Source organism: Eumetopias jubatus, unplaced genomic scaffold, assembly GCF_037043125.1.
Source record: "Eumetopias jubatus isolate StellerSeaLion01/CBP00866 unplaced genomic scaffold, mEumJub1_p1.0 scaffold_4, whole genome shotgun sequence".
Taxonomy (NCBI): Eukaryota; Metazoa; Chordata; class Mammalia; order Carnivora; family Otariidae; genus Eumetopias; species Eumetopias jubatus.
Genome location: NW_028274810.1, coordinates 141,053,169 through 141,080,139, shown reverse-complemented (window position 1 = coordinate 141,080,139; position 26,971 = coordinate 141,053,169). Strand labels below are relative to the sequence as shown.

At 33.8% G+C, this 26,971-nt stretch overlaps 1 protein-coding gene across 42 annotated transcripts in view; it reads left to right on the top strand.

Annotated features, from left to right (window-relative positions):
* RIMS2 (regulating synaptic membrane exocytosis 2) overlaps positions 1-26,971 on the top strand; it is a 585,834-nt gene that overhangs the window by 444,168 nt on the left and 114,695 nt on the right. For 16 of the 42 annotated variants that reach the window (XM_028109857.2, XM_028109840.2, XM_028109866.2 and 13 more), the window contains one exon: positions 14,950-15,122. The exons of 22 other annotated variants lie outside the window; for them this stretch is intronic. In XM_028109857.2, the coding sequence (XP_027965658.1) occupies positions 14,950-15,122 (173 nt within the window). Of the gene's footprint in view, positions 1-14,949; positions 15,123-16,008; positions 16,261-26,073; positions 26,207-26,971 lie in introns of all 42 variants that reach the window. 4 more of the 42 variants (XM_088023107.1, XM_088023105.1, XM_088023106.1 and 1 more) reach the window with 2 other exon arrangements.

Here is a 26,971-nt window from a genome sequence, read left to right as displayed (position 1 = left end):
GCCTGAATAAAAAAAAACTTCAGTCTCACCTACAAAACTGACAAATGGCTATATAAGCCTAATGAAAAGAGAGTTGGAGATTGAAATGAAAAAGGAACCAGACAAAATCATATCGTAAAAGCCTTTGTACCCTATTTCCCCCTCTTCTGTAGTCTCTTACTCATGTTTGTGAGGGTAGATTTCTCATTTATATTCTATTAAACGTCCACCAAACTAGAATTTTAAAGTAAATAAAAAATTTCTATATACATTTATATAATTTCTTCCTTTACCTTTGAAATAAAGGGATGATCAAGGCATCGTTAAGGGAGAAGGGGCCATTGGAAGTATACCTTCATGCTAATGGGAAGCATTATCCATAACCAAAGTAGCAGCTATAATCATAGCACAACGTCTGGTCTTGATTACCGTAATGGAGATATATAGCCAGTTTTCTTAGTCACTCTTCAATTTATTTTTAGTGATTATGATTAAATATAGGCTGCAGAGTAGCATTAAAAGTATGGACTCCAAAACCAAACTGCCTGGGCTCAAATCCTACCTGTCATTATTTATATGACCGTGGGCAAGTTAGGTTTCTTATTCTGGAAGATGTGCTAATAATCGTACCTACCTCATTGGATTGTTTTCAAGATTAAATCCATTTATATACATGTATAACACCTAAACAGAGTTTGGAATATAGTAAGGAATACATACATGTTAGCTGTGAGATGATGATGGTGATGATGATGGTGATGATGGGGAAGAAGAAGAAAAAGAAGATTCATTTTCAGCAGATAACTTGCTCTTACCAAAGTCTATTTGTTGCCATCAACAATCTACTAGGTAGAGATAAGCATATCTCTAAGGTAATCCTAAAAATAATTCGGTGGAAATGGAGGAAAAATATAAAAATTAATGATAATTTTAAAAGTCTAAAAATTGATGAAGGTTGTATTATTTTTTTACCAGATTAGTCAAACCTTTATTTACCCAAAATTATTTTTCTTACCATTTCTACTCCACAGTAAGCTGGATGTGCTTCGATTTTAGTTTAACGAGAGAGAGAGATAAAATTATTTTGCACATAAATTTATCTATTTGTACACACACCTGCACACACCCTAGAGCTCTGAGCCAAAGGAGAATTTCTCTTCTCCATATTTTAGCTGATAGAGGTAACAAATATTCATTTCTTGCTTATCCCATAGATACAAATATACCTACTTTATGTAAAAGATCCACAGTTAAAAACTTAACGGTAAATAATTTTAATGCAATTTTAGAAATGTGGTATTTTTATGTGTGGTTAATCTTTGAATTCAAAACTTTCTAATTTTAGGTTCCTTTTTCCCCTTAATATCTCGTATTAGTTGGCTAGGACTGCCATAACAAAATGCCACAGACAAGGTAACTTTAAAAAAAGAAACTAAGTTTCTCATAGTTCTGGAAGCTTGAGGTCCAAGATCAAAGAGTTGACAGGTTTGGTTTATTCTGAGACCTCTCTCCTTGGCTGCAGATGGCTACGTTCTTGCTGTGTGCTCACATGGTCATCGCTCTGTGTATTGGATTAGGGCCTGCCCATATGAGCTCACATTACCTTAATTATTTCTTTAAAGGCACTATTTACAAATATAGTCATATTCTGAGGTACTAGGAATTAGGATTACAATATATGAATTTGGGGGATACACAGTTGAACCATAACCTATCTCTACAAAATAATTAGTGGTCTTTTAAAATAACTTTGCTGCCTTATAAAAGCATATTTGATTATAATATGAATAGAGATTTTAAGGCAAGTAACTAAATATAGCTATTTTGTTTCAAACTAGTGCTCGCTTCGGCAGCACATATACTAAAATTGTTTCAAACTTTATGATTTTTTAAAAATGTTGTTACTTTTTTTATTTCACCAACTACATTGTCACATCCTAGGAGATGAAATATTTTGTTTTTGTATCGATAAGTTCATTTTTAAAATTAGTTTTCTTAGTGATAAAACCACATTTAAATTTAAATATGGTTTTCTTGGTCATAATTTTATTATGACATTCAAGCCATGGCTCTTTTTTCTTCACATATATTTGTGAATTGCTACCTATTATTATCTAACCACATGTCAGGCCAAGAAATACGAAGATGATATTTTTTAATTATGAAGAAGTCATTTGAGGTTCCTAAGACAGCAATTTGTATGTTATAGAACACTATAAGATTTCAGAAGAAATTGTCATTTCTCCCTTTTTCACCAATACAATGTTGCTAAAAACTGACAAAAGAATTTTAAGTAACATGTATTCAGCTACCTGCTGCTAGAAAGGTCAATCTGTGAACAATAGCTGCTATTGCCAAGATCACAATTCTTTTAGTATGTTGTGTAAGAATACACAGGGAAAACATTTCTCTTTTACCTCCCCCACCCCGCCAAAAAAATTCACGCATTCACCTTTGCTTTCATCAAGCCTCCGGAGTTGCTGGATTGCTAACTACTAGCATACCTTAGGGAATATAAGGGATGAATGGTACGGATCACCAAGAGGAGAGAAGTCTTGCTTTATAGAATCAAGGAGGATATGAGAAATAAAGAAGGAAGAAAATGTGATAAGTAAGGCAGAAATATTATTTCCACTCAAAGCCCATGTAATCTAGAAGCATTGAGTATTTTCAGAAAAGAAATTACAAGTATAAGAATATTCTAAACAACCAGAGAGGTGAAAACATATATACCTTCTGAACCAGTCATGGCATTTATCACCTCCTAAAACGCATGTATTCTGCCTTATATGATAATTTGCTTATTTTTTATCTTCTTGAGAATGGGGACTATGTTTTTTTCATCTTGGTAGTCTCTCTAGTGGTAAGCACTTTGCTTTGGCTATAATAAGCACTCAAAGGGATATTTTTCTAGAATATGGACATCAATGCTGAGAGGAAGCTAGAGTGTCAGGGGTGGTGTATGTTTGGAAAAGGCTTTAGAGGAGATGAATGTCAAGTATTTCGTACCAAGGTAAGGACAGGATACGAACCCCGGGAGAAGGTATGGGTAGGTTATTGCATGAGAGTCAGAAGCAAATTTTCTAATGGGTATGTAATTATTGATTTTATCTGGAGTTAATCATAGTAGAAAGGATACTGAGAAAAAAATTAGAAGATTTGGGCTCTAATTTTTATTCTACCACTTATGTGATAAGACTTTGGATAACTGACCAGTAGTTCTTCACAACCCAGCTTTTTTCTGTGTAAAAATCGAGGAAACCTGGTAATCTATGAAGTGTTACACAAATACATGGTACTTTGGAAGCGGCATTGAAAAAAAAAAAACCACTATGTATTAACATTTGGGTTTTAGGCAACCTCATCATTAATTAAGTGAATCATTTAATCTCATGGCCTAATATTTAAAATTAGGTTTGAAGTAAGATTTTCTATATTTCATTTTCTTCATCTAAGTGATTCAACAATCTCTGATCAGGGTCAGGCTCTCTATTAGATATATTCTCACAAAGGATTGAATCTATGTATTTTTAAATTAATTTATATCATATTAATTATGATTTAGAGAAAAAATTTATATGTATAGTATTTTAGCCTATTACTTCACATGAAATAATTGACAGCTAGGTTTGAATTGACACTTAATTCAAAACCTTTAGTCAATTAGGCAGTCAGTCAAGTAGGACAACGTGGAGCTGTCTACACCTATCATTTCAATCTAATTTGGCTGATTATAATTTGAACATCTCTACAATTTTATTATGTAACAGCTTGTTCATGAGCACAAAAATTAGTTGTAATTTTTCCTCAATTGGAAGAATTACAGATATTGTTTATTAGCAAAATAAAGTCACTACTGTTTTCCTTAACATGGAATATTGATTATTTCTATTTCATCAGTTTTGAAGATTGCAAAATAATACTCTAGTCTGGAAATAATATAGCTGACCTATAAGAGAAGGAACTTTTGGCTGGTGATAACTTCGAGAGGTAGAAATGTTGTGTGTAAAGGGTACAGAACTTGGCTTGGCACATGGGAGCTCCCAGTAATGGTAGTTATATTTATTATATATGTGATGCAGGGGTAATAAAAGAAAAACCTTACAGTTGAACTTCATTCTCGTAGATGAATCAAAATATACTAGTTCAGGACAACTTCCTGATTAACAAAGAAAATGGCTATGATTTTATGATTGACCCTTTTCAGGTCATTTTCATGACCAGGGATACTCACAGCAAAGCTAATAGTCTTCAAGATCCAGTCATGTAAGAACCTGTTACTTCTTAAGCACATTACCATTTTCTGCCTACCCCACCTCCCCCCCAAAAAACAATGACCTGAATTTTAAATGGAATGTAAGGGGGTTATTTCAATAGGACATAAAACATCTTTATCTTTTTATTCAAGTTAGTTTGCAAGATACTGTTTTTTTGTTATTTTCAAGTTTTATTTAAGATCTATCCAGTTATAGTTATAAGTTTTTGTATTCTGATTATGCATGTCGTTTTAGGTAAAGTTTTAAAATTCAGAAAAGGAAGAAAATCTTTATTCTGAAGTATACACTTAAAAATGTGAATGTTTAAAAAGAAATGACTTAGGTTCTACATAAGCTTGCCAAGTATCCCATTAAACATGAAATTATAGGTAACACATTTTTTAATGAAATTGAAAGACTTCAATACTAACAAATCACATAAGCTTAGTCAATTCACTTCGCTGTTTCTTAATTTTCTCATCTATAAAATTAAGAATCTAGATTATATCCTCTCTGAGGTCACTTTCAGCTTTAAAATACTGTGATTTCTTTTTAATGACTCAGTGATGAGCGAATAACTAAAAGTATGTTTCAGCACGAAATGACTTTCCTGGGTTTTTTTTTTTTTTTCCTTAAACAAAGGGTGGTTATAGATGAGTCCTCTTCTGTGTATCTGAACATAATCTCAGGGGACATTTAGTAGCTTTCTCTTTTCTGCAACTCAGAATTGCATGCCTGGTATGTCTCTAAAGCTGATCAGCTGTAATTCTGTTTTCTGGTTCTGCAACATTAAAAGAAAAAAAAATTTCCAGGGAAACAATCAAATGAATAGCAGTAAAATGAAGGACTGAGCAAATGGAGGGAGGAAGGGAGGAAGGGAGGGAGTAATGAAAAAAAGAGAGTTTGAAAGCAAAGGAAGGAAGGGGGAATGGGAGAAGGGAGGCAGGCAGGCAAAATCCTTCCAGTCTAAGAGCTCCTAATTGAATTAGGGAAACACAGGTACATCAGTGTGACTTTCACAAAATAGGCTATGTTAACTGATATAATAAAACTTAACCATGCAAAGGAAGCATAAGAAGAGAAATATTCATTTGGCTTGGAGAAATCTGGAACATATCGTAGAATAATACATGAGGTGAAGGACATGTCAGGTAGAGGAAGAGCTTAAGCAAAGTTGCAGAAGCATATGAGCAAAAGCCGTATGTTTAAGGAACAGCTAGTAGTTCTTTAGAGTGGACACACACAACAAATTAGGTTACATATTAGGATATAAGAATGGAAAAGTTGGCTGGGACCAGATTGCAGAGGGCTTTGAATCACTTAGTTAAAAATCCAGAATGTTTTCATTATAACCGTGGGATTTGAAGATATTTGAAGAAGTCACCTATATGAACAAATATTAATTCTAGTGGTAAACTTAAGATGCATTTGAAAGGGAGATTAAGGACAAGAAGTCCTATGCAGAGGCTACTGCTATAGTCCAAACAAGATGTAATTGTTACTCCTTGCTGTGTTTTAACTGTTGCCTCCATCCCAAATGGTCTTAATGCAAACCCAACTGAGGCTGCTCTGTCTTCTCACATGAGGAATGAGAGTAGTGGGCTTCTTCCAGATTTTCAACAGAATAATTACATCTGCCCTCTTCCTGAATTTAATGGATCATGGCAATTCTCAGGCCCTTCCAAGTTTTTCAACACTTTGTGGTTATTTGGGCTGTTATTTAACCCTGATTCTCTTAAATACAAGTACCTTGAGTTACTCTTTTGCTTTCTAAGGTACTAATTTGAAAAGGAGCCGTCTCCATATCCCCAGTCCATTAAATATTGTTTTGTGTCTGCCTGCTTCACATTCCTGGGACCTTTGTCCTGATGCTGTGTTCCCATGTTTTCTTTCCATTGCAGCTTTTGGAATGCTAGCTTGCCACTCAATATCTGTAATGTCACTACCCCATATCCCAGTGCAAGTTATAAATATTCTCTCAAAAATACAAAAATCATATAATAAACCATGGAATATTTAAAGATAATCACAAAGGACCAAGTATAAGGGATTCTTATGGCAAAGGAGAGCTTCTTTGTGATATTATTCAGTGCTAGATAGATCTTACAGGTTTCTTATACGAGGGTTTAGAAAACATTTGGTCACAATAATGGTACCAGTGCTTGAATATTGACTCTTCTGTCTTTTGGAGAAGTCTGGGTTTGTGGGTTTGCACCAGCAGCAGGCATTCTGTTCTCCCCTCTGTCAGCTTAGCTGTAAGTGAAATGTTGTGTATATCACAATGAGATATTATCATTAATATTTATTTAACAGTCTGGGAAGAACAGACTTCAAGAACACTTCTTCATTGAAGCAGAAATTTCAGACATTTGTTTGAGATATTACTGAATAAGAAAGGCATAAAAATGAATGTAAGACTCATTAAGGCTGTTGAAAAAGAAAAAAAATCATTTACCTTGTGTGAATACATCTGAATCAAGAGATGGCTAAGTGTTAACACATAAGTAAACTTAGAAAATAATAGCTGTCTTAGGCATTGGGCAAAGAAAACAATATATAAAATATTTGGAAGTTTATAAAGCATAAAAAGTATCCACATTTTAATAATTATTAGTGTTACAGTCATGAATTGTTACATTCCCTGGTTTAACTTTCCTTGATGCCTAGTAGAAGCATAGTTACAAAAAGTAACCCAGGTTAATAGTTTCAAGAATAAAAAACATGAATTTCCAAGTCAGGTTTGGTGTTGTCCTACTCTAAGTAAATAAACCAACCTGGTGTCAAAGACAATGCCGTATTTTTTTTAATGAGATATGCAAGTAGGAACTTACAAAGTTTTCATAGCCCTTTTCAAGTTTTTTTTTTTTTTAGCCAAGAGAAAATATTTGAGGTGATAGCTGGAATGATGAAGAAACTGAGTATCACAGCCTAGAGCTTCTTTAATTTCATCACAGACTATGCCTAATGATTATCATGATATAAATATTTACTATGTGTCAAGACCTGTGATCTCATTTAAAGCTCACCACAGGCTCAGAGAAGTTAAGAGACTTGCCCAAGATAACACAGCTCCCACTGCCTCTTACGATCAAAATTAGACCACATTATAGGTTTTATCAATATTGTTGGTTAAAGAATGTGCCTTTGTACCATGAGGTCAGAAAATAATTTTTTTGACCCAGAACAGAATGAGTGGTATAGCATTCAGGTGTGTATACTCATGTTCATGATTAAAAAAAAAAAAAAAAAAAAAAAGCCTGGCAAAATTATCCAAATAAAAATTTTTTTTTTCACAAACAAGAAGTCCAAACAGCTGCCCAAGGCTGATCCTGCTGTTTAAGGAGCCAAGCTTCCTTTTCTTGGAGCTTCTCTTCCTGCTCCCTGTTCTTAGAGTAGGACATTCATGCTCATTGTCACAGAATGATGACTGCACCCCTAGGCCCATGTTCAAAATCCAATTAGAAAGAAAAGCAAAGAGGGAAAGGCAAATGGCCATCCCAGCTGAGTCAGGCAACTGTAATCGCTCTCGCCAACCCCCACCTCCTATTTTCCTGCTTATATCACAGGGACCAGACTCAAGTCAAGTGATCTCCCTGGCTACAAGGAAAATGAAAAATGACGTTGTTTTGTTTTGTTCTTGTTGTTGTCATTGTTAGACTACTAAAATAAATCCTGATTCTTTGAGTAAAGAACAAAAATGGAGAAAGAATGTTGGTAGGCATTCAGCAGTAACTGTGACCAATGAATAGGAGTAGTAGACTTGAATTACCAACATGAAAGACCAAGGACTTATTCGTGCACCCCTAATAGCTAAATATCCAGATATCTGTTACAATAAAATGAGTAACTGATATTTCTTGACTAATCAGAGTGGAGAATATTGAAGAAGGAGAAGTCAAAGGTAACACAAATTTCTCTGTTTTAGTTCAATATTGAGCCTGTTAAGTAATGCAGGGAATATAGGAGATTACAAGAATAGCTGGTTTGGGGTGAAAGAGAATAAATTTGGTTTTGGCCACAATTGAATGTGTTATGCCTGAAAAACAACATGTGGTAGATGCCCTGCTAGCACCTGGAATTACAAGTCTAAAGTTTGGAGGATAGTGAGAGCAGACGGTCAGAATTTATTCGTCATTACATGGCAGTAAAAATGCACAGATAATCGATCAGGTCATCCTGGGGGGATATGCATAGTGAAAAGAAAAGTGGACTATTGATCAAAATTTGGGGAAAATATCATTTAAAATCAGGTCAGAGAAAGTGAAACTGGCAAAGGAGATTAAGAAGGAACAGTGAGAGAGCCAGGGGAGAAACCATGAGTGACATTATCTGAGAAACCGTTCATGGAAACATTTCAGAAGGAGAGAGGACGTCAATATTAGATGTAGCAGCAACATCAAGAAAGAACTGAAGACACTACTGGCTGGTAAATTAGGATATTTTTGGTGTTTTCTGTTTGTTTTTGAGAACAGTTTCAGTAAACGGTAGCCTAGAATGGGTGAACAGTTATGGATTCTGAGGGGAAAAGTGGTAAGTGCATTTGCTAAGAGCAAAAGCATGAGTTCTATAGCTACCCGAGATCTGCAAATCTGGAATTTTATCACAGAACTGGCATTTCCATTTCTAAAATTGTGAGACATTGATGGAACTAAATAACAGATGATGAGAGCAGCTGATTGCTGATAGACATGTAGTTCCCACAGAGCCAAGCCTTTGTGAGAGTCATAATTGACTACTAGCAATAATTCCTCCTCTACAAATTCTCCAGGAAAAATTATTAATCTTATAAGTTTCCCTCAAACCAAAAGACAGTAGGCTTTTTAGTAAGTCTTGGCCAATAGGCTAATGGCTACCCTTTCTACTCTTGTAGTTTTTTCCCTTAAGCTGTTCTTGCTATTCCATCTTTCACAAGATTTCCCTGGATGAATAACTTACAGATAATGCACCTTATTGTCCCTTACTCATTGTCTCCTGATGAATCTCAGTGAATCCTACAAACAGTGCACGTATTTCTAAACCCCATGCTTGGTGGGATACACCAAGTCTGCATTTGGTGACCACTTGGTAACTTGAAATCAGCCATGGTGGGAATATTTATTCCTCAGAAATTAGCAAACGCTGTAAATCAGAACTTTTTCCCCTTGGATACTGGCTGTTAAACATATCAGCACACCACTGCCCATACCTATCATGGGGAATAAGAGGATTACATGACTAAACTCTATTCATCTATCTTCACAGTATTTTATACTCTGACTTGATGCTTCATCCTGGAGATTATACTCCAGTATATAGTCCAGATAAAACCACCATTCCCTTCATTTCAATTCATTAAACATTTATTAAGTTCCTACTGCCTGCCAGGCAAAGATCTAGGTAATTCCCATTATCTATACATACTAAAATAAGTAAGACAGTCATTGTTCTCAGGGAGTTTATAATCTAGGCAGGATAGATAGATAGATAGATAGATAGATAGATAGATAGATAGATAGATAGATAGCTAATGTGTGAGAAAGAGATACGTGATAAAATTGTAAGAAATTCACGAATAAAGTAGTATAGGAAAACTCCGGGCAGTGACTGTCTTAAAGGAATTAAGGAAGAGTTTCCTGGCAGGGATTTCATTTGCAGAATATTGTTTTTAGGGCTAAATCTTAAATTAGCCCTCAGTTTTCTGTAGCTTTTCCTCTCTTCTCCCTCTCAGGGAGAGACCTTATTACACAATACCCTCTTTAGGAGTCGTATCTAAACAAAATGATCTCTTAACAGATTTTCGCATAGTGCAACATTCCTATCAAGCACTGTTAAGAGCCTTGGCTGGGACAGAGGGGAAATCATCTGGAAGTAGCTCCTCAAAGAGGGAGTTTCTGCAATTTTGGTACTATCAAAAGGCAATAGGACTCTTTGAATTATGATCTGAAATACTGTAAAATAGGTTAGCAAAAATGAGAGCATCTTCTTGCTCACATGATTATTTCATTGTCCACAGTGCCAAGACGCCCCCTGCTCTGTTCTTGTCTCCTGCAGACCCCCACACTGGTGTTGAGAGCCCTGTCCAGAACTTCAGCTTCTCCTTTACCTTCCAAAGATTATGTTTGCCCTATTTTTTTCCAATCTTATGATCTATTCGTTGTGTTTTCTCTCTGAATATGATATGAATATTCCTCCAAGTATTTCTTCATGACATAAAACTTATTTTTCTTCAAACTTAGACTTTTTTCCTGCCTGGTATTTTGCAATAACCAAGTCTTGGACTAGATTCCCAGACAACAAATTGCAGTTTTCTGGTGAAATTTAATAAATCAAAGATAAGCAATGCTTAAGGCAACTCATAGTCCCACTCCTGTGTCTTGTCTGAGAAGTTCATGTACAAAACTTAAACCTGAGTTGATGAAATGCTGGTAGAGAAATCAAGCTGGGAAATTGCCTAATCTGAAAGCTTCATATGAGTATACTGGAGAAATGGAAATCTTATTTTAGAAATTTGAATTTACTTTTTTCTCAGGAATATTATTCTAAAATTTTAATAATAACTTTCCTTTTAATAGAGCTTTGATGATATGCTGTTACTTTCCACTATTGTCAGATGAATAGAGAGAACATTAACTTTTCTAGGCCACTTAAGAACTCTTTAGAGTCTGGAACATCCTGAAGAATAATAATTTCCTGTAAATTTTTCTAGTTCATGATCTACTTAATAGTAACGTACAAAACATCAAAATGCTGTCGGGAAAGGCTTCCTTACTGTCTTCCAAGATTTTAATGATCTCCATTCAGGGCACAATTTTCAGCTGAGATCATATAATCCTATGTAATAAATCTTCTTTGTTTTTGTTCCATTAAAGAGAATGGTGAGGATATCATCCATTGTTGATCTGTCAGCTGTAAATTAATACATGCTAATTGTTGAAAACATTTTTTATTGTATGGTGCCAAGACAACACCAGCCATTTTCTAGATAAATGAGATGATTTGCATTCATAACTACCTTGGTACAATAATAATTTAGCTGCTGCTATCTCACTGTTAAACTAGAAACTTTTGTTTACCATAATTTAGGAAAAGAAAAAAAATACATTTAAGAAATTTTTAAATAATGAATTGCTTTAAAAGTAAACTCTAATATTAGGTCATTTATGACTTTGAATTTTGGGTTTTTTGCAGCTGTGTATGTGAAGATATTTATATTCTAAGTATATTTAAAATATGTTCTTCTGAAGTTCTATTTATAAAAAGATTTTTTTCTATTATTTCTCACTTTCTATATTTCTCATTCTGTGTATCATGTGTAAATTTGCAGTGGAAACCTGATCTATACCCTAAAGGTAAACCTACTTAGTTGACTAGAAGTAGACAGAGAAATGCACTTAAAACAAGCCTTGAGAAGGCAGTAGAATCATCATCAAACTAGAGCTGTTAGCTAATTTGTATTCTTTCTTTATATAAACTTTTCCACTCAGTGTCTTTTTATTTAATGACTTTCTGCTTTATGCATTGGAAATGAGCAGTTGCTGTGTGCTACTAAGCACACTACTGGGTATTTTAAATATATCATGTCTCTTACTCCTCGCAAGAATCCTTAAAATGAGATTTATCTTTATCTTACTGGTACAAAAACTAAGCTTCAGAGTTTAAGTTAAATCAAATTAAATCTTTGACTCTTAGGTGCTAAGAGAGTTACTAAAATAAGGAAGATATTGTCCTGGCCTTTAGGAGCTTATATTCTAGTAGAGGGTTTGAAAATTAAAAATGAACACACTTAAACACACGCACACACACACACACAAACACACATCTTTAACAAGAGTTAGTGTGTGTTGAATTCTATAAAACTGTATATGTGTAATCTTATCTTTCCCTAAGTTTTGCATATCCAAAATTTTAGCTCAGCAAACACAATTATCTAAGAGGTCTTAGCCAAAGATATGTGCAATGTGCACTATGTGTGTTTTTTTTAAAAAAAACCAAATTCTTAAGCCTTAGGCTAGCCTGTATGTACCTATGAATCATAGTAACAGGATTAAAAGTCATGACAACTCAAAAAGACAAAGACTAGAGCATGCAAAGTCAGAATCCTAACTAGTGAAATATAAAAATCAAGTAAGAGTTAGGATTCAGAAATGAAGGCACAGCAATCAGACAAGAACCAATCAGGGAAACACAGAATAGACAGATACCAGTTGGCTTTGTGTATTGAGATAACGTACCAGAGACAGATACTAAAAATGAGGCATGTTCTCTGTCAGCCAAGAAGTGTCATGGATTTCCTGCTGAGATAAAGCTACTTCTTATCCTGTGTCTGGGAATCAGTAGTTCTCCATAAAATAATGGGATATGGATGAACCTGGTCAAATGGGGAAGGTGAGACCTGAGGACAGAGTAGGGGTCAGTGGAAAAGTTTGGTTTCATATTTTAATTTTGCTTTATAAACATATTTTCTGAAATGAATCTCTTGGAGATATGTAAAAATGGTTATATTTTTATTGTAGCTTAGAACAGTCTTAAAATAATGTATTTATTTTGGGGTATTTCTACCTAGTATTTTTTTCAGTAAAGATATACATGGAATTGATACTAAACCAGTATTCAACTACTGTCGAATCATCATCATCATCATCATCATCGTCATTTGTCATTTATTAAACACTTGTTATATGTCGATATTGTGCTAAGTGCTTTGTTACATACATTATCTTATTTAATCCTTGCAGCAAACGTAGGAGATGGGTACAGTTGTTGTCCATGTTTTAACAGATAAAAAACTGGGACTTATAGAAGCAATTGGCCTGAGATTACAAACCTAAGAATTTTATGTAGCTAGGATTCAGACCAATAATTCATTCTCACTCCAGGGCATGTGCTCTGGTTACATTATTATTTCTTACTACCTCTTACAGTTAAAACTCAGGGTTTTTCATTTGCTTTTAGTACATTTTTTATATCCTGGCTAACTTAGATAATGTTGGATCCAACCATTGAAATGCTATTCTATACAATGGCTGAAGACATTGTCACTTAAAAATGTCACAAAATGTCACAATGTCACAAAAAATTGTTTTTAATATTTTAAAGTGACTTCAGTTTGAAAAAGAATATCATGGACTAAGTGTTCTCCAATAAATTCACTGTAAATAACTGATCTACCTTTAAAATCAACGTGAAGGTTCTATTTACATAGGTATTCCCTGAAAAAAAGGCAGCGAGTTTTGCAGAACTTAAGTGTATTCTTTTTGATACTTGGATTTACCCAACAAAGTTGAAAGTTAAAATGTACTAAGAAAGGCCAATACCTCACCTAATTTGAATGTGTATTTCTAGATTAAGGATTTGAATATCAAATTTTAAGGAGCCTTAAAATTAATCCCTTCATTTTATATTTGAAGAAAAGAATCAGTCATTAACTCAAAAATATATAACTAGACACTGAGAGATCCTGGGGGGAAGAAAACAGATCATTTTAATCTGATTTAATGTTTATACTATACCCTATCACCATTCAATTTATTTTAGCCATAATGTTTATATCTATCTAATATTTGCAGTGAATTGTTATTCTTACCAGATGGTTTATTAGGTAAAGATTCTTCAAGTCACAGTAAATTGTTTATATAAGGTAATCATCTTTTAGGGCTTTGTGAAATTTGCTAGTATCTGTGATTAGAAAAACCTCCATTGCAAAATCGACCAAATAAGGATGTTTCAACATTATGTTTGAAGTGCATGTAAATAAAGAAATACCTATTAGTAGATATTCTCTTAACCCACTAGTAGCCACCAGGTAGTAATGATACAATCATAATTATTTATTTATATTATTAGATAGCAGACATGTATTATTTCTAATTTTCAAAACAACCCTGCAAGCAAGATACTATTATCCCTGTTATTTTATAAACAGGCTTATAAAGGTCAAATAACTTGCTCAAGTTTACCCAGCTAGTAAGAGTTTTTCTTGCTCCAGGTTTTCCAGACTCCAAAGTATTAATACTTTTTTACATCCCAAGTGTCATGAACATAAAGCATTCATGATGGCTTGCAACCTACCAGAATATTTGACCACCCAGAACACCCTGCAGGCTGGTTGTGCCAGATAACTATTTGATTATTTCAATTCCAGGAAATTTGAACTATTGTAAATAATAATGACTTTTTCTAGCATTTCTAGGATTCATCAAAATTCCAGCAACCATGCAAAAATTAAACTTTCTTTTTTCTTGGCTTTTCTTTAAAAAAATTAGTGTTTTAATAATTAGATTTTATATTATCTCTAGGTTTTCAGTGAAGCATAATGGATTACAAGAGAACATTGGTGGCTACTAAAATTGGTCTTTATAAGTACAATGGCAACCTTATACTTTTTTTTTCAAATTCTATACAGAAATCAAACAATTCTACTTCCTTATATTATGTTTATTTCCCAGATTTTACCTAAATGTTCTTCCCTGGGGCCATTGCTATTGTGAAACCATTTTAATGGCCTTCATTGGGGTGTGGTGAAAATGCTCTAATTGCCTTTGCTAAAAACGAGGGTTTCATATAAATTTAATTTTTCTTTTAGGATAATTGCCATTCACTTTTGTTTTATATGCCACTGAGTGGGGTTTTGCAGTATCCTCTGTGGACAATTAAAGTGCTGAAATAGGAGAAGCTACTGATTGCTTTGTGTGGTAATACTGACAACCTCTGCGTGTTTGTCAATCTGTGTTAACAGTATCGATCAGGATGGGATCCTCATAGAGGGGCAGATAATATTTCCACTAAATCTTCGGACAGTGATGTAAGTGATATATCTGCGGTTTCAAGGACTAGTAGTGCTTCTCGTTTCAGCAGCACGAGCTACATGTCTGTCCAATCAGAACGGCCAAGAGGAAACAAGAAAATCAGGTGAGTAAGGGGACTTGAGCAGGAAATTCTTCTAAACATGTTTTAGGAGGTCTTTGATTTTTCTTTAGATAAACATAAAATCCTGGATTTCAAAATGGTTAATACGTGTTGTTAAGGCAGTAAGAAGTTCTGAACATATCACTCTTTATTATATTTTGGTCTCTATTCAAACTACTTGCACAGAAAAGTTTTATAGAACATAATTTTCCTACTAGACTACTTGAAATCCTATCATGAGTTATTTTTTTCATGCTCGCTGTTTTAAAAAGTAATTCTGTTATTATTATATCTTTCCTGAAATTAAAGTGATGGCTAAGTTAAGACTTGAATTTGTTAAGGTTCCAAGGAATAGGAAAAATAATATTTTGAAGGGTTTTTTTTTTTTCCCTAGCCTAATACACTTCGGTGATTCAGAATACATAAGAATATTACTCTTTTAGTAGGATGCTCTCCCATTCTCCTGAAACCTTTAGAAATGCATGGAAAAAGTCCTCAGCTTCTCAAGAAAATGTATAAATGTAATATATGTTAGTATAATTTTTACTTATCACCTGACCTATAGATTTTATAGGCACCTAAGCTATTTTTTTTTATTCCCATTACATCAGAAAATATCTGTAATGGAGACTACAACTTTTTTCCATGCAACTTTGTGACAGGAAAATATGATCTAAAAACAATGATGACTGAGTGTTGCTTACATGCACAGTGCTTCTTCTGGTAGACACTGGAGAAAAAAGTATTCACCATTTAAAAGATAGAATTTTTGTTTGCTTTAGTAGTTTTCATTACATTTCTGTTTAATTTCATGTGCATTTTTTTCCTTGACTTTTTCTTTCTTGTTTGTGTTTATTTGCATGCCTTCGATGTGTGTTGCTTTCAAAAGGCCAAAGGGAATAGCAGAGGGAGGGCAAGAAGGGGATGAGCGTGAAGAGATAGTTCATGAGAAGGAAGAGGTAAAGGAAGAGAAACTTAGTGAGAATGAGAAAGGGACAGAGATCACAAACACATGTGATAAGGAGAAAAACAGACAATCAGGAGACGAGGAAAAAGCACAAGATGTACCTGAGCAAGGGAAAGAAAACGAACAGTGGAATAAAGAGGATTTGCAAAGACGATTTTCACAAGATGATGACAGGTAAAATTTGCTTATTTGTGTAGACATTTCCCATTAGTAACGTAGTCCTTTTTCCTAATCCTAAAAACTATTTTGCCATTTTCATTTGGTTTATTTTCTTGTGTTTTATCTATTTAGCTTCTAATGCAACTAATTCATATATTGGCAAATTATTATCAAACAGATTGACTTACGAAACAGTCTTTAATTTGTATCCACTAGCTCTGAGGGTCTGCTTTGTTCGATTTTCTTTATGACTTGCTGAATCCAATGTGAATTTCCCTTAGTTCCTTTCATGTTAATTGCTGTATAACTTCTCCATTTGTAGAGTCAAAATTTTTAGAATGAGCTTCTGAAGAGCCTGAAAAAATTTGGCCTACTCCATAAAAAGTATGACACATTGGAGATTAACTCTAAAAATGAGTGGCAAAATAGCTAGCAAAAAGTAAGCTTTATTCATTCCCCAGCTCCCTTGCCTCTTAGTTTTCTGGTGGGTTCTAGCCCAGTTTTGAGTACTGAGGAAGATTGCGAATCAGGGGCAGTACTCTGTTACTAGGAAAAGGGTAGATGCCCCAGGGTTTGTTAGAAGGCAAGCACGTGGGGTTAGCTCCCTCGAAAAATTTAGGCAGCTAGAGAAACTGCCAGAGAAGGAACTTTGAATGGGAAAGAAAGGGGAAAAAATATAAGCAGCAAGATATAAAAATAACTATGTTTTCATTTTCATAACACAGGCACCAAGTCAGTAGGAAGCTATCTTTCTTTACAGTACTGTACTGAAAAGCACATCAGCACAAGTATGCAGTAGACTTCATCTTCCTGCCTGAGTAGATGAGGTTTCTCTAATTATACTTCTCAGAGACTGAGAATTGTACATCATGTCCATTTTGGAGAAATTTGGATTTCTAGTTGTCAATCCAGAATTTGATTTTATGTTAGTACATGGTTGGCTTGATAAGCATACCCTATTATAAGCCAAACTTTGCATTATTATATCTAGCCCCAATCGCAGTTTGTACTTACTCATAATTAATGAGAAAGATAACTGGGGCAGATGTTTATCCTTTCAATATACAATTCAGTGGTTTAGTCTATGACATTTCACTTTTTGTCTCAGATTGGTATATTACTATATCTGTGATCTGTGAAAGTTTCTGTGTAACAGACATTAAACCTAAAAGGAATCCTAAGTTTGGTATGTTATGTGATTTGAATCTAAACTAGTAATTGCAAATCTACCTTCATTACTTCTCTAACTTTCAATAATTACAGCAGTTTAGCAATAAAGACCATTTTTTCTGATTTGTTGGGCATAGAATAATTTCATCATTGGTTCACAGAGAAAAGCTTTCAAGGTTTCCTTGGAAGAGTTTCCTTTCTTTCAAAAGCAGAGCAAAATCCAGGTCTCTACTGTTTTTCTTTGTGTATACTGTGTAGAGAACACCTGAGCCCATTGGTGTTTGCCTGGAGCCAAAAGTCTGACGTACCGGGCTTGGTGGACAAAGATTTTAACTTTTAAGTTTTCAGTTTTTAATTTATTACTTTCTTTATCATTTCCTTTAGGGAAAGAGTACATTATTTTGCGGGGGAAAGGGAAAGATGGTATATTCCTAGCAATCTGAGACATCAAGGCACTGTACTCAGCTTAAGTAACTATATAATCCTTCTGAAATTCTAAAGGGGGCCAGGCAAATGTCTCTAGGGAACATAGATTCTATAAGATGACAAGAAGTATCAACTGCAATTATTTGTAGGAAACTTTTGGTGTCACTAATTATTACAACATAAGATCTTGAAATTGCTTTCATTTCTTACAATAAAATGAACAATCTTTATTAGAGGATATATGTCTGAATGCTCCCAGTAATATTTTGTTTTGGTTGTTGATGAACACAATCATAGATTGTTTAAACACTAAAAACAGCTTATGTGCTTTATGCCTTTTACTAGTAATCCAAGTTTTATAAAGGAAAAAAGTTTTTGACTTCAGAATTTAAGAATTTATAGCAATGCTAGAACTTAAAATTAACACAGTGACTACAATGTACCAAATCCATTATAGTTGCTTTTTTCCTTACAGTAATTGAATCTCATTGCATAATACAGAATTATGTTTTTTGTGGTCTAGTAGTCACATTAGAGTATGTCTTCTGAATATATAAGTAGAAAATGAATAGGAAAAAGTAAATTCAAAAATGGTTCATTAAATTTTTGAATATACTTTTCAAAGTTGATAAATAATATATTCATATTTATATATTTACATTTACATACATGTATATAAGTCAGGTGAATGCCCCTATATCATTAATGATTATTTGTAAGCTCTAGAAAATCCAAAATTATTTTAACCATTTAAAATATTTTTTCTCAGTCTGTGTACATGTGTGCATGTTCTAAATTTTATATCCATTTGCACTTGCCAATTATATATATATATATCCATTATACATTTGCCTATATATATGTATATGTATTATATATATATATATATATATATATAAAATGGTAAGCTGGCTCAGAAGAAAACAATGTTCAGAGTTCAGAGGTAAGGAGAAATCATTTATTCAACCAATACTTTCTCAAGCACTGTACTAAAAACTGGGGATAGAAATGAAATTAAGCATTTCTAAATATCTAAGCCTGGGAGTGAAGAAGTTTCTTAGCCTTGTGTGAGTGGACATTTAAGGATAGCTTCGTATCCAAAAAATGTTATTAATATACCTAAACAAATTCACAAGCATATTTGAGGAAGGAATTTGGCACAGAAAGGAGGGGATCTTAAGTAAATCTGCAATGGAAGATAGAAAAAACAAATACTGAAAAATACAGTATTGTCAAAGCCAACAATATTGGTGGCTTTATGATCAAACTAGACTCATCTATTCTTCCAGGTTTTGTTCTAGGGCTATAAAACAAAAGGAAAAATTGAAGAAATTAGTTCTCTATAAACTTTTAGTTCTCAGATATGTCGGTAAATGCTAGAGAGTTATAATTTCTTTTTAAAGAGAATGTTCTTGAGATAGGGACATTTTTTAAATGAAAAAGGTTGGCATCTGTTCAAATATTCATGAAAAACTGTTTTTAAGAAACTTAAGCCATCTAAATTGTGTAGATAAAAATTCTTAAAATATTTAGAATAGCAAGCAGAGTAATTGTAATGAAATATTTATTGCTACTAACATGTAGATCAGAGTTATAGATTGGAGTTGAACATTTTCATGACCATGTAATATAAGTTGGTACATACAGCATATTTATGCCCATATTAGAGACTTTTAAAGGAGAAACAGTATGTCTCATAAAAGTAATTGTGGTTGAGGCATCGAAGATACCTGGATTCTCATCCTGACTCTGTTACATTTACCCGCTCACTTTGTCTGGGCTTTTTTGCTTGCCAGTTAGAGGAATGGATGATTCCTACTCCTTCCCATAGTACACAGCCAACAGGAAAGGAAACATCTTCTGTTACACTGAGATTTGTCATTATTATCATGAGCTCAAGAGATCATTGGTTCTGCAGCTAACCACTAGTAGAACAAACAGCTCAACCTAAGTTTCCAGCATTTGGCAGATGTTTCCAAAATTTAGGTGACCAGTATTTAATACTCCATAGATCAAGCTGAGTCTTTCAGTTTTCTGGAAATATGTTTCAGTGCGAACTCATCCCATCGGGCATACTGAATGACTATGCTGTTCTGTTGTATTACTGGTGGTCTGTGTTTTCTTTTGCTTTTTTCTTTCTCATTAAGGCTATCTTCTAGTTAATACTACTGAAATCTTACAAGCTTGTGTAAGTTCTCCTCTATTTTATGATTTGCATGAAAAGGGAATTTTAAAAAAAATACGTAAATATCACTTTTAGAATTTTGATTCTGTAAGTTTGGGGTGGAGCCCAGGAATTTGCATTTTTAAAACAAATACCCCAAGTGGTTATGGATGCTATCTATTCTTTCTTTGCGGTTGCTTATATTTCCTAATGAATTTTATGATCAGCTTGTCAGTTTTGGGGGGGAAAAAAGCAGCTGGGATTTTGATGGGGATTTGTTTAATTAGATCAGTTTAGGGACTGTTACCATCTTAAAAATATTACCTTCCAATCTGTGAGCATGAGATGTTCCATTTATTTTCTTAACTTTCTTACAATGATGTTTTATAGTTTTCAGCGTACACATCTTACACTTCTTTTGTTAAATTTATTCTAAGCATTTTTGTGTGCTATTATAAATAGAATTGTTTTATTAATTTACTTTTAGTGCTGTTCATTGCTAGTATATAGAAATACAATTCATTTCTATATATATATATATTGATCTTGTATCCTACAACCTTGCTGTATTTCATTTATTAGTTTTAAAAGGTTTTTTTGTTAATTCCTTAGGATATTCTATGTAAGAGATCATGTCATCTGTGAATAGAGGTAGTTTTACTTCTTCCTTCCAATCTGAATGCCTTTTATTTCCTTTTCTTGTCTAATGACCTGGCTAAAACCGTCACTACGGTGTTAAACAGAAGTGACTCATAGAAAGTTCTTAAAAGAAACAGCCATATAGAATCACTCTGCATTAACTGTCACAGCACTTTTGAGGATATTTTCTCCGATGCCACTCATCCATTTTAGAATAGTCTATGCAAAACTTCCTTTTAAAATTCTATGAGTATTTCTCCTACACGACTGATGTATCTGCTTCACAGGAAACAAAACATTGTAGCCCACTGTATGTTCTCTTTACCTAGTCTATCAGGAAGTCAAGTTCATAGTCAACACCTATTAATGCCATTCAATTTCTTGAACTACATATTAAAATTATATTACATATAATAATTGACATATTCACTTTTGCCTCTTTTTTGAGGCTTTGCTTTTCTACTTCTATTTTACTATAATTTAGAGTTCTATAACTTTTTCTTAAAACTTCCTCAAATTATATATGCTGCTCAGCCTTAACAGTTTTCATATTTTTATTGTGCAGACTTTTAGAATTTGACCCTGTTACCCTTCTCTTCTTGAAATGCTTTTTTCTCAGAGCTTTTGTGATTGTACACTCCTTTAATTCTCCGTCCATCTCTCTGGTCCCCTCTGTTTTTCCTGTGAGCTTTCTGTATGCCCCTTTTATGTTGGTATTTTCCAGGGTCCCATCCTAGGCCCCCCCTTTTTTTACTCTACACATTCTATCTTGTCGGTGCATTTTTAATTCCATGGCTTCAAGTAGTATCGGTATATTAATGACTTCCCAAACTATATTTCCAGTCCAGATCTCTTTCTTAATCCTCCACCAGATCTCTCCAGTCCTGTTCTGTCCATCTTCTTGTCTGTCCTGGAGACATACCAAGCTCAACATATAAAGCTCAGTTGGTTAAGCATCTGCCTTCAGCTCAGGTCAAGCTCAACATATAAAGCTCAGTTGGTTAAGCATCTGCCTTCAGCTCAGGTCACGATCACGGGGTCTTGGGATTGAGCCTGTCATCAGGCTCCCAGCTCAGTAGGGAGCCTGCTCTCCCTCTCCCTTTGCCTCTCTCTCTCAAATATATAGTTAAAATCTTTTTAAAAAATGTAAAATTAAATTCATCATACTCCTCACCAAACAAGCAACCAAAATGAATGGCCTGCTTCTCTTGTACTGTCTCTCAGTGCATGGCTCCCATATTCTTACACTTGCCCAAGTGTAGCAACCCAGACATCACTCTTTACTGAACACAATTCCCTGCCTCCGGTCACCAAGTCTTATGGATTTTAATGCTTAATCATTTCTGAAATATGTCCATTTCTCCCTATTTCCCTATTTCCATTTCCATGAATTAATCTATTATCTCTTACAGAGATTAGTTTAGTAGGAAACTCTTTTAAAAATAATAACTCATAACTCTGAGCTCATTATGATAATAGCATTTATGAATTATATACTTTTAAAAGATGAGTTTTATGGTATGTGAATTAGATCCTTTAAAATGCTCAAAAAATACTAAAAAAATTTAAATGCTCAAAAAGTATCTGCAAAAAAAATGAAACTGTGATCTATGTTGCTTCTTCAGTAAATATTGTGAGTATAGTGGTGATAAATGCAGGTATTTTGTTTAGGGCTTAGTTTGTCAAGCATGTTTTCTTCTATTCCATTTCTCCTTAAGAGCTACCTTTCCGTAAAATATTTATCTCTCTTTTTAAAATATTCTTGCATACATTTTTAACATCACCAGGGTGCTTAAGATGAATAAAATACAGCCCTTATTCTTAAGAAAAGGTGATGACTTTCTTTTCCCCTTTTTTATAGTCCCAGATTTCTCCTTTGCACATAAATATAGTTGTTGGCCTGAAACTAAGAACTCTATTTATATACTGAAGATGCTCAGTTAATAAGTAAATAAGCTATTCTCATACAAATTTGGAAAAATTACTGGGTTAATTGATTCTCCATCATATTATTTTCTGTGTGGTAAATCTGAGTGTGCTTATGACTTCATGATCTCCATATTGGATCACTGAGTGAAAGCTTTGAGACTTGATTATGTATACGGTCTAAAGAGAAGGAGCATTTGACAATAAAGTGCTGAGAAGGCACAGCTAGTAGAGTGAGAACGTGAAGATGGAGGAGGGCTTTGGGTCAGAAGCATAGGTGATAGATTGGCTCAAAGCAGAAAAAAGGCAAATATAAAAATAGATAAGTTAGACTGGGAGTTGGGAAGTTGGTTGTCACTACCTGATAGCCTTAATTTTCTCAAACACATAAGAGGCAGAATGTAAGAGTTTGTAAGTTGAATTAGAGGTTTGATTTGAAGATTTTGAATAATTGCTGAAGAAAATTGGAAAAGTAGCTGACCAAGGACAAATTAAAGGGTTGATGAATAACTCAGTAAATCCAACGGAGGGACGTTTCCAAGAGACACCAGCATGGGAGAGTAGTGTGATCTTTTCTAGCAGTACTGAGCCAATCTGAGTGTAGGTACAGAAGTCAGATTGTAGCATTTGTGGAGGATGGGAATTTCGATGGGAGGGGCTGTTAGGAAAATAGAAGTGGAAAGAAATTAAGGGTTCTTATGTAAATATCCATGCTAGACAAGAAGGAAGAAAAGTCCAGACAGGAACTGATATACTAGGAGAAGGTAGAGAAAATTCAAAAATTGGAAAACTATGTCATGTAGTACAAAAGCAAATTTAGGGAACTGGAAACGTGAGAGGTTTTAACATCACAGTATGACATTGAAACTTAAGATTGTGTGATGGAGCTCTTGAACTAGTTAGCAAATTTTAAGACATAGCCATTGCAGCAAGTAGAATAGAGTGGATGAAAAGAGTAAATGTGAAGGTAGTTGGAGATAGGTAAGTTTTGGAGTTATGAAGCAGTTGGTTAGGTCTTCTTAATGAATATGTAAGTTTCATAGGATTACAGTAAAATTGAGAATTGAAAAGAAGACTAAGCCAGCTCCTAAAGACTTGAGTGAATGAGTCAATGGCCATGAAGTTACCAGATGATAAGAGGAGAAAAGAGGAGGAGAAGTACATGTTGGCATAGCCAGAAGTCATAAGCTGCAAAAAAAAAAAAAAATAATTAAAATTAAAAAAATAAACTTTTAAGTAAAAGTAGAAGAGAAATATTCAAAAAAAAAGTAGCCAGTAGTTAGAAATATTACAACCTATGAAGAAGGGTAAGTATTTGTCACTAGAGAGGACTTCAAGGGAAACAATGTGTTCAAGGAAGCCCCAGGTTTTAGTTAGGACAAGATACAGATTGTTTTGTTGACCATAATGAAAAGGGTTTGGCATAAGTAACAAGAGTATAGCTTTTGTCATAGACGCACCTGGCTTTTCCTCTGCTGTTGGCGTCGCCACATTTTTGGGGTATTCTTTTCAGCTAACTCATAGTATTTATACTTCAATACCACATCTCTCTATTTTGATATGAAATTAGAGGTCATTATTAATTAAAATTTACTCCTACATCCTACATAAATTTTAAGAGACATAAAATTTAATGGACTTTGTAATGTAGTCGTTATTAGCAAGTCTGTTAATTTGTAATCCTCTGATGCTTGGTTATTCTATCTTGTTACCACCAGAAAATCCTATTCAGAGATGTCTACACAGACTCATTTTTATGGATGAATCAATTTCCCTATAGATAGAACAGCAATTGGAGATTATATACATTTAAAATGTCTATTAGCCTTCATTTATATATTGAACTTTTGTTTTCTGGTATTACCACCATTGGTTAAGCTATAAGTAAATAACGTTTCTATGGACTTATCTTCTATAATAGATAAAATTAATTTTGTTGCTCTTTTTTTACATTTATTTCTAACATTCTCCCTACTACCTGCATGTTAGAGAGTAAAATAAATTTACTGTGAAGGTAGAGAAACAATTAAATTGGAATAACTTTCACCATACAAAATAATAGCAGAAAAAAACTACTGCAGTAGTTTCCATCATATTTAATATTTGTTTTTACAAGCCAATAAGGACAATTAATCTACAGTTGTTATTTTAAACTATATGCAATATTTGGAGCTACTGACTCCTAGCAGAACTACAGGTATCCCTTAGGATGAACAAATTTAACATATAGAAGTTTGATTTTTATAGAAATAATAAAAGTAAGATCAAGTTTAAAGTCGAATTTTCATGCATGAGTATTATTGGCAGTATATCAGTATAATGTGGTACTATATAGTATGGTTTCATTTTCAGCTTCTGATTCTCCATGTGGAAAAATGGGATCTAATCTTAAGGAAGCAAAAGTCATGGAAAAAATCCACAAATACCTGGCCTGAGACTTTAGAACCTTAATGACACAATTTAATCTTTATATTTTAGCCTTATTTTGACTTCGGTCTTTCATACTTACTGATCTTTCTCCTTACAGGCTCTTGCTTTTATACTCTTGTGTATATGCTCACATCGATTCTTGTGCCTAAATTGTGGTTTCTGCCTTTCTGTTTATGAGTAAAGTACCTGCCCGTCCTTCAGTACCAACTCAAATATAAATTCATCTAAGAAATACTGTCTCTTCTCTTCCTTCAGAATTTATCTAATATCCTTTTACGATAACAGTTTCTCTTGCGGTATTCATTTCTCTCCTCTGAATATAATTAATTAAATGTCCACTTAATCAACCCTGATTGACCAGTAGTTAGCCTTTTGAAGATAAATTATCTATCATTTTTATCTTTTTATTGTCTTATCTCCCAGTATCTCCAATACATCACACAAAGTAGACGCTCGATAAAAGTTTGTGTATGAATATATGAATAAGTAAGATTGCAATGAAGCAGTGAAAATTTAGAGGTGTGAAGAGCTTCGAACATAGTGCTTCTGGCTTCCAACATAGTGCAATACTCAATATGCCCATCTCAGTCTTCTTTGATGAAAGTTTTAAAATAGTCCAAGAGGTCATTTGTAATTCATTTTGGAAAGATTTAGTTGATTGATGTGTTAGTTTACTGATTTAATATATAAGAATAGTTCTCTCTCTCATCTTTGTACTTTTTGATAGGATTTTAGAATTAATTTTACACTGTTCTTTTGGGGTGCATTAGATTGGCATTCGTTTGTCTAATCTTTAAATACCATCTTATGGAACCCTTTTGTTATTTTTTCTTATATGTTTTTCCCCCACCCTTGTCAGACTTCATACAGGATTTTTACATATAAAATAGTGATTATCATTAGGATGGCAAAAATAAGGACACTTGTAAATTAGTCTTCTGAGACTTTCTATCAAGATATTTTGAATAAGTGATACATAGGACTTAATGTTGAAGCTGTCTGAGACAACTGCATATTTTCGGAACAATCTGTGAATTAACCAACTTACTTTACTATTTCTATTTATCATGGATTATGAATTACTGCTTTGCATGGTATGCCTGTCATCTGTAGAGACTTAGTTTCAGTCTGACTCACGGAGGATTCAGCTGGCTTGCTTTGCAAAGTTGTGAATGAGAACTTGATGCCATGTTGCACTGACTCATAGTAAGCATAATATCACTTATCATCATCCAAAATTTATTTTAGTATTATAATTAACACATAAGTCCTCCGAAAATATACATGAGAGATAATATAGCATAATGGTTAAAACTTAGCTCTGGATTCTTACAGAACTGGATTGAATCCTGGTTCTGTCAATTCCTAACAATATAAATGTAAGCAAATAAAAATCACTCTTTTCATGTATATATTAGGGATAATAATAATAATTTTTCACAGGGTTGTCATGAAAATTCAATGAAATTATATCCTTAAAGCTTTTAACACCATTCCTGGCATTCCTGGCACATGATAAGCATTTGATAAATAGTAGAGATTAGTAAAGAAAGAAAAAGGAGGCACCTGGGTGGTTCAGTTGGTTAAGCGTCTGCCTTTGGCTCAGGTCATGATCTCAGGGTCCTGGGATTGAGCCCCACATCGGGCTCCCTGCTCAGCAGGAGGCCTGCTTCTCCCTCTCCCTCTACTTCTCCCCACCCCCACCTGTTCATGCTCTCACTGTCTCTCTTAAATAATAAATAAACTCTTTAAAAAAAAAAAGGAGAGGAAAAATAAATTATAAAATTCTCACTTTTTTAGCCTTTTTAACTGCATATTTCATAGAAACTCTCCTGTAACACTTTGACAGATAATTCAGAATAAGATAAGTCCATCTTACATTTTGTACAAGAGAAAATAATTCCCAAAATACCAAAGAGATTTCATGATAAGATAATTTCACAAAATAATATGGTAGAGATTCTGAAAAAT